Source organism: Castanea sativa, chromosome 3 (assembly GCF_040712315.1).
Source record: "Castanea sativa cultivar Marrone di Chiusa Pesio chromosome 3, ASM4071231v1".
NCBI lineage: Eukaryota > Viridiplantae > Streptophyta > Magnoliopsida > Fagales > Fagaceae > Castanea > Castanea sativa.
In genome coordinates, this window is record NC_134015.1 from 41,295,087 (window position 1) to 41,308,842 (window position 13,756).

The 13,756-nt window shown below is 31.2% G+C and overlaps 1 protein-coding gene across 1 annotated transcript; it reads right to left on the reverse strand.

Annotated features, from left to right (window-relative positions):
* Positions 1–7,788: 7,788 nt before the first annotated feature.
* On the reverse strand, positions 7,789–9,726 carry LOC142628962 (histone-lysine N-methyltransferase, H3 lysine-9 specific SUVH5-like). The gene has a single exon (XM_075802984.1). The coding sequence runs from the start codon at positions 9,724–9,726 to the stop codon at positions 7,789–7,791; it is 1,938 nt and encodes a 645-aa protein (XP_075659099.1).
* Between the last annotated feature and the right edge of the window lie 4,030 nt (positions 9,727–13,756).

The following is a 13,756-nucleotide window of genomic DNA, read 5'->3' on the forward strand; positions in this document are numbered from 1 at the left end:
GCTTTAGCAAGTGAAGAGGCAAATTGGCTTAAAGATTTGTTATATGAAATTTCACTTTGAAAAAAGCCAATTCCACCTATATTAATTCATTGTGATAGCACTGCCGCAATTGGTAGAGTTAAAAACTGTTATTACAACGGTAAATCCAGACCTATAAGAAGAAAGCACAGTACAATGTGATCTTATTTGAGTAGTGGCATAATAGTTATAAATTATATTAAATCTAATGATAATCTTGCAGATCTATTTACCAATACCTTGACAAAAGATAGGGTCTAGAATACATCGAGGGGGATGAGACTAAAGTCCATAAATTCATGAGCCATGTATGAGGATACCCAACCCAAGGATTAGAAATCCTGAGAATTGGGTTCAATAGGAAAAACGAATTATATGATGGTCGTAAGAAATGCACTATTTATTTTGTAAATAATTTTGTATTGTTCATTCCTATAGAATTTATTAATATGAAAAATATTCTTATTTTTCATTTAAAAGCTTGGAGACCAATTTATAGAATTTAGAAAACTTGATTGATCATCAATAAAAATATTTTAATGCCTTACCAAAATTTCCAAAATTATATGAAAATATCAAAATTAATAAATAAAAAAAACTAAACTTCATATTCCGTTCTATATCAGACCTTTCCATTTGGGGGGAAAAAAACTAGTCTAATGTGTGAGTACTTTTTGTTATTAATTTCCTCCAATATTTCAATAGTTTTCCTTTTAAGTTCTATTTAATAGACAAGATAAAAGGCCAATAAGAGTCATGATATGTGTTTTAAATTTTGAAAATTGCATAATATAGTGACTGTTATAAATAGACATGTTTCATACTTATTCAAAAATGTAAATATCTTTTTGATAAAATAAAAATCCAAATATTGTGGTGATATATGTTTTGTTTATATTATTATTTTTTTACATTCTTGATTGTGTGTTATTAATTTTTTTTTGTTGGACTTTGTTTCAACTGTTGTAACAGTAACTAAATTTGAGCAAGAATACCATATTTCAAAACAATTTTTTTCTCATATAAATTTTAGAAAAATAACTTCAAAACTTCATTATATTTAAATAAGTAATGCACTACTTAAAGAAGTTAAGAAATCTAAATAGTTAAAACTAGTTTTAGTGAATCCATAAATATTTAATTTATGTCGTGGGGGGGGGGGGGGACGTCACAACTTCTCTCCTCTCAATTTTTATAGCTTTTATGTTAATTGTTATCAAAGCAACTAAATATGACAAAGAGTGTAATATTCTAAATTTAATAAATATTCTAAATTTATTATTATTCCAAATAAAAATAGTTTCTTATGTAAAATTTATAAAAATAATCAACAAATTCCCTTAATATAAATAATTAATGCACAACTATAGATAATTAATATATACATTTACTCTATTAGCTAATTTAATAAACTAATACATTGATATGAATGCAATCTTTGTTGAGATGGAAGCCTAAATAAAGAAAATCTCAAGGATGTGCACTATAGATAATTAATATGTACATTTACTCCATTGGCTAATTCAATGAATTAATACATTGGTATAAATGCAACATTTGTTAAAATAGAAGCATGAATAAATAAATCTCATAGATGCACCACATAGCAGAATATCATGTTATCTCGCATGAGATCTCTGATTTTATACATACTAGTTGTGGGACATGCCTGTTATGCATGATAATTTTTTTTTATGGTTTTTATTTACAATTTGGACTAAGGTTAAAAAAAGGAAAAAGGTATATGTAAGGTATATGTAAGCTTTTCACAATTTTTAGAAGCACTTAATTCAAATATAAAACTATCTTCATAAAGTATCCTCATGAAACATTACAATGCATAAAAGGAAAACCAATGATTTTTAATTCATATTAATTATTTTTTAAATAAAATTTATTATTAAAAAAGCATAAAATTATTCTCAGGAATTCAAAAGGTAATATAGTGAAAATATTCATTTTTTAAAATAAAAGTTATTTATAACATATTTTTTGTAACATTAAAATGAATATAGAATATGAAAATTATTATGTTAGACTTAAACAAACTTTTTCAAACCCAATTTTTTCTAGCCTCCAACCCAAAAGGTGGCTCATGATGATTGTAATTCTTTTTTCTTTTTACCCAAAAAAAAAAAAAAATTTGTATTGGTTGTATTTGTTAGTTCATATTGTTCCTATAATATTTTCTAATGTAAAATATTTTAAAATAGGAATATCATATGATTGATTATTTGTTAACATTTGTTATCATTATTCACATAGTATTTTAACAATTTTTAACATTATATGAAATTTTTGTATAATCATATAATCTTTTTATTCTCATAGTTTTCTCCTTTTTTTATAGGTCATAGTTTACTCCTTTTTTTATAGGTCATAGTTTTCTCCTTAAGATAATTAGATTGTATTTTTCAATTAATCTTTATTCTATTACATAGCAAGACTTGGATAATTTGATATTTATAACTATACGTTTTCTTTTGAGTATTCTTTAATTTACTCATCTTCTTTTATATAAATTTATTATTGTTCTCACATTCTCTCCCAAAAAATGTGATTACTCTCTCTCTCTCTCTCTCTCTCTCTCTCTCTCTCTCTCTCTCTTATTTATTCTTTCTTGCAACTATATTATAGATTGATGAAATTTTGTATTTTTTGTAACTCTACTTTGGGTTAATACCTTTTGGTAGTGTGTTTTTTTTTCTTTTAGTTCCACATCACATGTACTCTCTCTCACTCTTATAGTTTTGGTTTGAGTTAATTCTTAGATAATTTAGAAGTGAAAATTTGAGTTTATATTAAAATGCAATCCACATGTTTATGTATTTAAATGTGCACATCAATTATTTGAGTAATATTCATGTAGATTGTTATAAATTGTTTGAGTAATATCAAGTCTTGCTATGCAATAGAATAACGATAATTAGATTGTGATGATGTTTGGTTATGATGACAATCTCTTTAAGAGAACAAGAAATAAAACCAAGTTGCATCAATCTAAAGCAGTGTTCAACACAAAAAATTGCATCAATTTGGTTATATTTCTCATTCTAATTATCATCATAACAAAACATCATCTTATTATCTTAACCAAACATCAAGTTTTCTCCTTAAGATAATTAGATTGTACTCCACATGAATAATTGTGAGTACAATTAAATTTTAGATATGTTGTGAATTCTGTGACAAGTGCAAGCTTCTTATTTAAGTGAAAATACATCTCCTTAAGTTATATATATTTTTCCTTCTTGTATAATATCTTTAAAACAATCGACATAAACTTTTTAAATAATTTCATCATTTTAACAAGTTCAATCATTTAAAGAGATTTCATCATTTGATTTCAAAACATCCCTTATCATCAAGTAGTAATCAACTCTGATAAGTTCATTACTTGTCTTGATATTAAGCACATTTCACATTCTTGTGACTCTTACTATGATATTTCAATCATCTTTTTCAATGTTGATTTCATTCAAGAGGTTGTATCTCCAATTTAGTCAATAATGATAAAACGATATAAACGAAACTAAACATCGAATTAATACCAACAAATGTAACATCAAACTAATATCAAAATTTAATAAAATCAGATGTCTATGTAGATTAATATCTAATCATTAAATTAATTATTAATTTATTACTTATATATATATATATTAAAAAATTATAAAAAGAAGATCCTAACATATAGTATACTCGGCCCATCAATCATTATTCATTAGGTCGTCTTAGATATGATCCTAATTTTCTCTACCAAAAGAATTGAAGAGAAGAGGAAATAAACGTATAATAGAAGACAAAATATGAATTGCATAAAAGAAGAAGAAGAAAGATCTCAGAATAGCAAAAAATCCATATAAACAAATTTGACATATTAAGTTCTTAACTAATCCATAAAGAACATTTTAAACTACATGAAATCTATGTTATGCACATATATACTTGCAAGGTTTGAGTAGGTAGAAGAAGCAACCTTGAGAATTTGAGGAAAATATAAAGTGTAAAAATTAAGAAGAGTATCCAGACCCTTTGAACAAAGTCATTGACAAGTTATGGTGAACTACCAATTTGTAGATCTTTTTCTTCTGTATCTATAGAGAAAGAACATTATTGATAGGCTGGTACTAGCCTCATCACAACATCTTTGCGAGTGCGATGATGTTTTTTATTTTTTATTTTTTGAGTTTGCACATTTTACTCATGACAGTTTTATTTATTTTTTTTAAGAAGAAATTGTACTAGTACTTGACTACTAATGTGAGAGAGAAATGTGGATATGAGAAAAAATAGTTTAGTGATAAAAAAAATAGTATGTTTGTGAAAAAAAAAGTTTTATTTTATTTTAATTTTTTTTCAAAAAGAAGAAGTTGTATTAGTACTTGACAACTAACGTGAGAAAAAAAATGTGAAGGTGGGAGAAAAACAGTTTTTTTTTTTTTTTTTTTTAAATTTAGCTAAAAATTAGGATTTTTTTAAATTACTAATTTTACACGTCTAACCCTAGTTTAGATGGAAGAATTTGAGAGTGTTTTGAGCATCAAAATTGAGAATTCCAAACAAGGAAGCCCCTTAAATAATATTAGCCTCATTGCACACGCTAATCACTTGCAATTCGCGCCTGTTATAAGGCTTTTTTTTAATATGTTTTATAGTATCAAAATTTTTCATTTATTCCAATTTGAGGTTTACACGTTTTCTCATTAACATTACACATTTAATACTACTTATACAACTAGAGTATCATGAGGTTAGCCTCAAAAAATGAACAAATATTACATGTTTATTTTGTAACAAAAAAAACTTGTGTTTTTATTATATATATATAATTTTTATTTTGAGAATCTAATTTATAAGTAGAAAGAGCAATTTGAAAATCAACAAGAGAGTGACCCTATTTTTTAGGCAATGTTTTAGTGGGAATTAGAGTTGTATTTTTACTAGATTGTTTTTTAGTTTTATTTATACTTTAACATATAGGGGTGTAGGGGTATTTAAAAAAAAAAATGAGAATTCCAAATAGAAGAAGCCCTTTAAATAGTAGTATAGATTACAAATTATAGATGTAAGTGCACAATTGCGCCTGGACCTAAAAACACACGTGGGCTAAGGCCCAATGAGCCTTAAACAATGAAATTTGTAGAGTGTGAGCTCGTAATTTAGTCTAGTGATATTTGGAACTCGATGAACAGGCTAAAATATTACAGTGTTTGCAAATAAAAGATAAACAGGGCAAAGTAAACCTCTTCGGACGTAAACCGAGGACCAATTATATATTATTTCTCTTTTCTTTCTCTCAAATGTCACAGTTCTTCATCTTTCTCCTCCCTCCTTCTTTGCCCTCTTTCCTCCTTAAATACTTCTTCTTCCCTCCTTATCCACGTGTAACACAAATCACCCTATTAGACACCTATACCCTCCACCATCCTCTGGAAGTCTTTAAATTATAACAAGAAGGCTGACTTCTACTATTCAGGGGTCACTCCCCCATTAATGCGGCCAGGGAGGTAGGTGCAGGGTCTTTAATATGGAGGTAGCAGCCTTTTTCTAAGATATTTCTCTCATACCATTGCGTCTGGAGGGTGCTTAAATCCCCCTCTTAACCAACGGTTTTTTCGGAACTCTGCCTTAATCTTTTTGGTGAATCCCAGGATCATCGTGGGTCTGGCCGAGGAGATATTCGTCCTCGAATGAATCCTTAGACTCTCGACTCATGGGCCGAGCTACAGTTCTAAGAGGCTTTTAGTCTAACACAAACTGGCGCCCATCAACGAAGCTCAAGGCCCAAACACTTACTTAGGTCCTTTTAGTCCCCACAATAGATAAGAAAAAAATATGTTAATTACCTGAAATTTCGAATATTTAAAACAGGCATTGCTAGTTGCTAGTTGCTTTTCAATTTGCCACTTCCTCAAAAAATATACTGCATATATAAGAAGCAGCAGCCATAATCCCGATTCTCAAGAGATGAAGCAGTTCGGCTAGCATAAAAGAGGCAGGAGACTCAAATGGATTACGCTAGTTTATCTTAATCCAATACAGAAAGCATATACAGTCAACAACAAATGCATCTTTATCCAATACAAAAAGTATCACGTACATATCTTAATAGATTACGACCCACTAATTCAAATTGTAACGAAGCTTGATTTCTGAGGTGGTGTATTTGTAAAAAAATTGTTAAAAAATGTGTTTAAAAAGAAGTTGATATCAACCATAAAACTTTTTCTAAAAGAAAGAACTATAAAACTTTTGTATTTTTCCAAAGGATTGATAAGGTAGAAGAAGAAAAACCGATAAGAACAATTAAACTATTGTTTCTATCTAAGCAAATATATTTGGTGCATCTACTTGCCACAGCCATGGTTTCTAAGCCAAACTTTTAATATATAACATATGATATTGATTTGTTTGTGAGTTAATATTCGAGATTTGAAATCTTCTATACCAAGAAATGAATTTTTTTAATATTATTTCTTTCCTTATTTGTAATTCATCACCTGAACCAACAAATCATCAGTTTTAGATTTTTTTTTCTTTATTTTCATGCAATTGACAAGATTCATCAAATAAAAGTCAACTTGATGAAATATGTCGACCCCTATAGAATCAAAATCTTGTAAATCGCAATATTATGTGGTTCCAGAAATCAAATGGATTATCTGACTTGTGAGTCATGGGCTTACCATTTGTGTTCATTTTGAATTGATCTTTTTAATAGTTGCTACAATCTCAATTTAGACATCTGTCTCTATAATAGGAAATTTATTAATTTACATTGGAATCTCAAATTCAAGATCTTTTTCTATAATGAGATCTTCATTAAAATAGAGCTCATCAAAACAATTAAAGTATGAACTTGTTGGTCAATAATTTTGCTTTATAAATGAAAATATTACATCACAACCCAAAGTATAAAATTTAATTGCAAGCATATTTATTTTTCATCTTTGACTATGAATGAATTTTATCTGTACCTCGTTGAATTCTATGTAATTGTATCATTCCCACCAACTTAAGACATACCTACTAAATTAAACAAAATAAGCATAACTGTTCTCTCAAGTAACCACTCAAGATAATCTTCCTTATATTACAAGGAATAAAAGTTGCAATTCTTTTATCAAGTCCATAATCATTTTGACTAGTTTGGGAGGAAACTAACTTACCAATAGGTTGCCAGTTATATCTCTGCGACAGTTATCTGCTCTATTATTTCCATGCCTATGATTCTGAATGATCTCCAATAGTGCGAGTGCTTGTTAATTGCACTCTACCCAGTAATTTACTAGGTGCATTGAAACTAAGGAATTTGTCCCTTGTAAGGAATCCTTTGTGAGTTTCGCAAGCAAAATTGCTATTAAACTAGGATAAGAACAATACTCTGATACCAATTGACGTGGGCAGAAAGCCAAGGAAAAAAAAAAAAAAAACATCTTTTACCGAAATCCAAAAGAAAATTCACACTGAAAATTTTAAGAGATCTTAATTAATACTTTACATAATAAGACTCTAATTTGACTAAAAGAGCATTAAAAACATCTAAAATCAAGTAAATAATAGCCATAACCTAAGATTTTGAAAATTATATAAAAATATCAAAATTAATAAATAACAAAGATTTTATTTCATGTACTGTCCTAATATGAACACTTTTCTAAAACGAGAGAATCTCCTAACCTAAGGAAATAAATATTACAAGAGAATGATTTATGTATGTGAAAGTCTGTCGGTCGTGAGTAGCGTCTTTCTCTTCAAAATGAAGATTCAATTTATCCTTTCACATGTTTTCCTCTCCTTGTGATGATCATAAGTTAATTCTCGAGAAGCAGGTATGTCCTTTGAAGCAAAGAGCATTATGTGTGGAAATCTCTTGTCATCATGATCGTACAGGACGTTTTGAGCAAAAAGGTTAGGAGAACTACTATGATTGATAAATCTTCCCACATTCCCAGATTGTGTTGCGTCGATAATGTAGTCCCCATAAACTGAAATAGATTGTGAACGCCAAGGGATTAGTGAACATTCTTCTTGAAGACTACCGTTTTGATAGTTATCTCTATTGATTCTTCGTTTGGCTTCCTCGTCATGAAGGATTTCTCCAATGTACTCGCATATAAAACTTCCTGAAGGAATATAAGATAATGTTCTAACACCCCATCCCTTCAATTCAGTCTTGAAAATCTCTAGTTTGAAACGGCCATCAAGTTGGCTCACTCTATTCATGCAAGAGGAAGAGCACTTACATGAAGGACCACACTCATAAACAAGGGACTTCTTTTTTACAATACGTCCTTTGCTATCATATGATATTTCCCCTCCATTTCTCATGGCACAAAAACATTTATTCGAATCCAAGCATCCATCTGTGCAATCACAACCAATTGGTGTGAACAATTTGTAGAACTTTGGATAAATAATATTGGTTATGTAATGGAAAAATGGAGGTCTCTCATCATCTTTTGCATTCACTACACGAATGGGAATCTTCTCTTTTCCTTGTGAAATATCATTCACACAAGAAATATCTGCATTCACTACACGAGTTGGAATCTTCTTTTTTCCCTGTGAAATATCATTCACAAAAGAAATATTCTTCTGAGGTTTAGACTTTCTCAATTTGCTCACTGCTTCCAAGGTAAGCTTTGGTTGTCCTAGAATCCTTTCGAAGGAAAACCTGAAGACAAGCTTACCAAATTTCCCTCTTTTTTGCCAACAACCCTTCACGAGGTACAAGCCACAGTAGATGTATAAAGATTCTGAAGACCTTTTGAACCCACGAATTACCCTTACAGGTTTTCTAGCTTCTAAACTATTCTTCAAAGCAAGATTTCCACGTGTGAGTTTCTGATCTTTTGGTTCCACACGTCCAACCCATGGATTTCCACCTTGACCTGTATAAGTCAAGGAATCAGTGGATTTCATGTCATTGTCATAACGACCGGAAACAAGAATGCTTGTGGCATATAATTTTCCATCCAAACCCTTCAAGAAATCGATACCACTTTGATACTGATGATGAAGACCAATGACATTCATTTCAGCTGCAGAATAAGACACATCACCAATTTCAACTCCGGGAACGGCTCCTATTCGTTTGCACTTGTTAACCCATTTGCCTTCCATCTCAAGCTTCATTGCTACTTTTCTCCCAGTTGTACTGTTTCTTTTTCCTGCCTTCGCTATCTGTTCTCTCTGTTGAGCCGCTAATGATTTTCTATGCAGCTTCAAAACCTCCTCCACTTGTTTGCGACTTTTGTTAGCTTTGGAATCCTCTGAGAAAGCACTCTGTTTAGGACTCCAAACTTCCTCTTGTTTTTCATTCCTGTAGATTATTTTAGCATGTCGACCACAGTTATCATCAGATATTAATTGTTTGCATTCCTCACTAGACTTTCCATTGAAGACACCAATTTTAGAAGAAGTAGAAATTGGTTTTCCACAACCAGGACTAAAATCTTCTCTCAAACTTATTGGTGAATACTTTCCTGAGGAAGTGTGGGACGACTGAGGAAAATTAAACTTCTTTGAGTGGGCACCACTTCCAAGTGTCTTCACAGTCAAATTACGATCTTTAATTTCACTTCGATCAATATGAGGCACATTAGTTGTTAACTCTCTTGGCAGGTTTTGAATAGCATCAATTTTAGAAGACGTAGAAACCGGGTTTCCACGACCAAGACTGAAATCCCAGAATGATAGCATGTCTCTCAAAATTCTTGGTGAATACTTACGCTCTGTTTGTTTTGCTGGAAAACTTTCTGTAAAGATGGTTTTTCACATTTTCCAGTGTTTGGTAGCACAAAAAAAAAACTGGTCAACGGAAAACTATCTTTAGTCAATGGAAAATCCTAATAAAAATAAGGCTTGTTTTTTATAGCTTGTTTTTCAAAAAAAAAATTTGGAAAACAATCTCTATCTCACAGTACGCTCTCTCACTCTCACTCATTCTCTTTTCCCTTTTCTTTTTCTTTCCTCATACCCTCACTATCATTCACTCTGGTCTCTCCTCTTCCATAGATCTCTCTCTCTCTCTCACTCTCTCTCCATATTTCTCTTCCCCTTTATAACACAGTTCTTTGAGTATATTTTTTTTTCCCCTCATTGTTCAGTAATTATTTCATTCCTCTCTACCAACTTGCAAAAGAGAACATATTTACAGCGGTAATTATTCATTCCTCTTTACCAAAATCTCAATTTTTTACTTTGAATTTCAAACTTGATTTTAATTTTTTCTCTAAGAAACTTTTGGTTTGATGGATTCCATATATAAGTTTTTTTTTGCACATAAAAGTGCTAAAATATATATATATATATATATATATATATATATATATATATATATATATATATATAAAATAAAAAAGAAGAAAAAATGAATGAATGAAGTAAAAGACGAAAATTTTAAACATAGTGCATATATGGCTCTAAATTACTTTTACATAGCATAATCTTTTTTGTTGATAGATACATTATGCAGATATTATGTAGTGATGATATATTATGTAGATACATTATATAAATACATAATTTTGAGTAATATTAAAGACTTCTGGTTGATCATAGTAAACAATTAGTGTACTAGCAAAAAGAGTAGACAATGAAAATTTATTGTTATTTTGTACTTATTAAAGATGTATTCTCCTGTCAATTTTATGTATATAGACAAATGGTTAATATATATATATATATATATATATATATATATATATATATATATAAATGTGTGTGTGTGTGTGGACGTTCTTGTCCATATATATAAGTAAAATGAGTGGTAGAGATCATGAAAATTTGATAACTAATTTTTATTGTATCTATTGTCAAAATTTTAGTATGAAAACCAAATTCATTCTTGGTTTTTTTTTTTTTTAATATTGATTACATTAGTTAGTTTACATAATACGCATGTTTTAAATTACACAAGAAATATAAAAAAATAAAAATAAAAATTTGCATACCAAACACCAGAAAACATTCTCAAGCTCATTTTCAAGGTCGTTACCAAACACTGGAAAATGATATAGTTTTCTAGAAAATACTCTTTGGAAAATGAACCATTTTCCAGAAAATGTTGATGCTAAAACAAACAGAGCGTTAGAGGAAAATTAAACATCTTTGAGCGGGCAACACTTCCAAGTGTCTTTAATCTTTAACATATCGAGCTACAAACGCTGTTGATACTCTTGTCAGCTTTCGAATAGCATGAATTTTGCGTTCAGAGTTGGAGGGCAGTCCAAACTCCCATTGTTTTGTTGCCATTAAGAGCTATTGTTTGATTTTTAAAAGTTGTGAAGGAACACCTATTTAAAAGGAAATAGATTAGACAAACTGTATGTCAGTGCTCAAAAATAAAAATAAAAATAAAAATTAAGCATCTATAACTATATTAGCAAACTTGATTCAATCTTAAATAGGAATGACAACAGGTCAAGTTTAGGGTGAGTTTCTTTATCTCCAAACCTGCCCGTATCCCAAATCTGCCCCGTTAACTAAATGGTTTTTTTTTTTCACACCCATACCTGCCCCTACGGGCCCCCGTGAGCCCTACCCCAATCTAAAGGCCCTAAACCATAGCCCAATCTTAAGGCCCTAAAACTGTGGCCCAATCAAAACATTGCTATCACAAATCACAAAAAAACAAACATATAAAACAACACAAGTATTTCCTTTTTTTCATTGAAATCTAGTAGTTGCAAATGAAGAGGAGATGATTTTATTACAAGAACTATATTACACGAACCCAATAACAGAAATATTCAATTGGTTTAGATATGGAAGCGAACCCTAAAAAACAAAGTGGAGAACAAAACCATTGATGATGCCGAAGAAATCACCAGTAAGCTGCGAGCACTCTCCAGATCGAAGCAACCCCTGCGAAGAGAAAATAGAAGATCGAGCAGAGAGCACCGGTGTGGTGCCGGCCAAGAACCCTCCGACGATCAAGTTAGAGTCTTTTAAACAACTCTAGAGTGCCAGAGTTGAGATAACTGTGCGTACCTTGGCTTATGAGGGTTTTGGGGTATATATAGTGGCATGGATCCGAAATAAGCGCCTTGGTGAGGAAGTACTTTCCTTCTAGGAGAGTAATTTATGGGTTTTGCGTATTATCTAGAGCCTTTTTCCTTGTAGGAGTCTTTTTAACTAGAGCCGAGCGTGTAACGCAAGAACTTTCCTTATATGCACGTATGTAGAAGACGAAACAGGTGAAGGATGAAGGTTGGGTTATTCCTTCAGCTCTCATTTACTAAGGTCGTCACTCTACGTACGTCTCCTATACGGTTGTCAACCTAAGCACCTCTCCGGAAAGGCCTTCAGCTTGGGACCTTCAGTCGTGACTCCGTCAGCTAACACTTTAACCTAACGTCGTCACGTATGGGATGCGGCTTAGAGCATCAAAAGGAGACGTCCTAATGACAATGGCTGACGGGTTCTATATTCCCGTCACCCTTCTTAACGTATCAACAATCTGTAAAAAACATCACTATCAACCATGACTGAGAAAGTGTGTTGCCATGAGTGATAGAGGGGGAGTTGGCGTCAATGGCGTTGCAACGAGGTAGAGACGCAGGGCTAAGAGAGTGAGAGTGAGGTCGTGAGGGACTGAGGCTAGGTCAGTGAGAGTGAAAGCTTGAGGGGAGCAGAGGGCTAAGAGAGTAAGAGTGAGGCCGTGAGAGACTGAGGGTGGGTCATTGAGGGTGAGGCCGTGAGGGATTGGGGTGGGTTGGTGACGGTGAGGGTGAGAGCTTGAGGGAGGGTGGCAGTTGAGAGAGTGAACGTGAGAGTGATTAGGGTTTTCGATATAGTTAGGGGTATATATATACTTGGGTATTTTAGTAATTTTAATTTATACAGGTCGGGTCGGGTCAAGGCTGGGCAGTCGAGTAAGCATAATACCTGCATCGACTCGCTCCTAATGTTTCACGGGTTTGGTAAAACCCGCCCCATTAGGGTCGAGTCGGGTACCCTCGGGGTGGGTAAATTTTGCCATCCCTAATCTTAATCAATTAACAAGACTAAATGATTATAAAATATAAGGAAGTCTTCTCAACCAAATGATTATAAAATATTTAGTGAAATCTAAATGGTTAAACATTAATTTTAGTGAATTAAAAAATATTTATTTTTTAATAGTTTTTATTTCAATTACTGCCAAAGCAACTAAACATGAGAAAAAAATATTATATTCAAAATTAGAAACAAAAAACAAAAAACAAAAACAATAGGACTATCTAAATACTATTAATAATATATTTAATATTAAAAATTAATAAATTAATATATAGAAAAGGTACGATGCGGTGCGGTTTGTGTGGTTTTTTTATTATAAAACCGTAATGCGGCTATTACTTGTGGTGCGTTGCTTTGATGAACACCCCTAATAATAGTATTCTAATTTTAGTTGGATAGCTTTGAAAACACCAAAAAGTAAAGGAATAAAATCATAGATGCTAAAATTAAAAAAATAATAATAATAAAAATCAGCACACCACCACCAAATTTAAAGGTAAAACAAATCCTTCAAAAGAAAATACTAAAATAATAAGAAAATATTCATCATTTAAATACATATCTTAAAGAGAATAAAAACTGTTTGCAAAAAAAAAAAAAAAAAAGAGAGAGAGAGACTAAGCACTGACAACAACTACCGTACCACAATATTAATTTTCATTTGGTATTCGATTAGCAAAGAAAAAGGAGAAGATTTAGAATGAATAAAAAATAAGTTTCAGAAAAA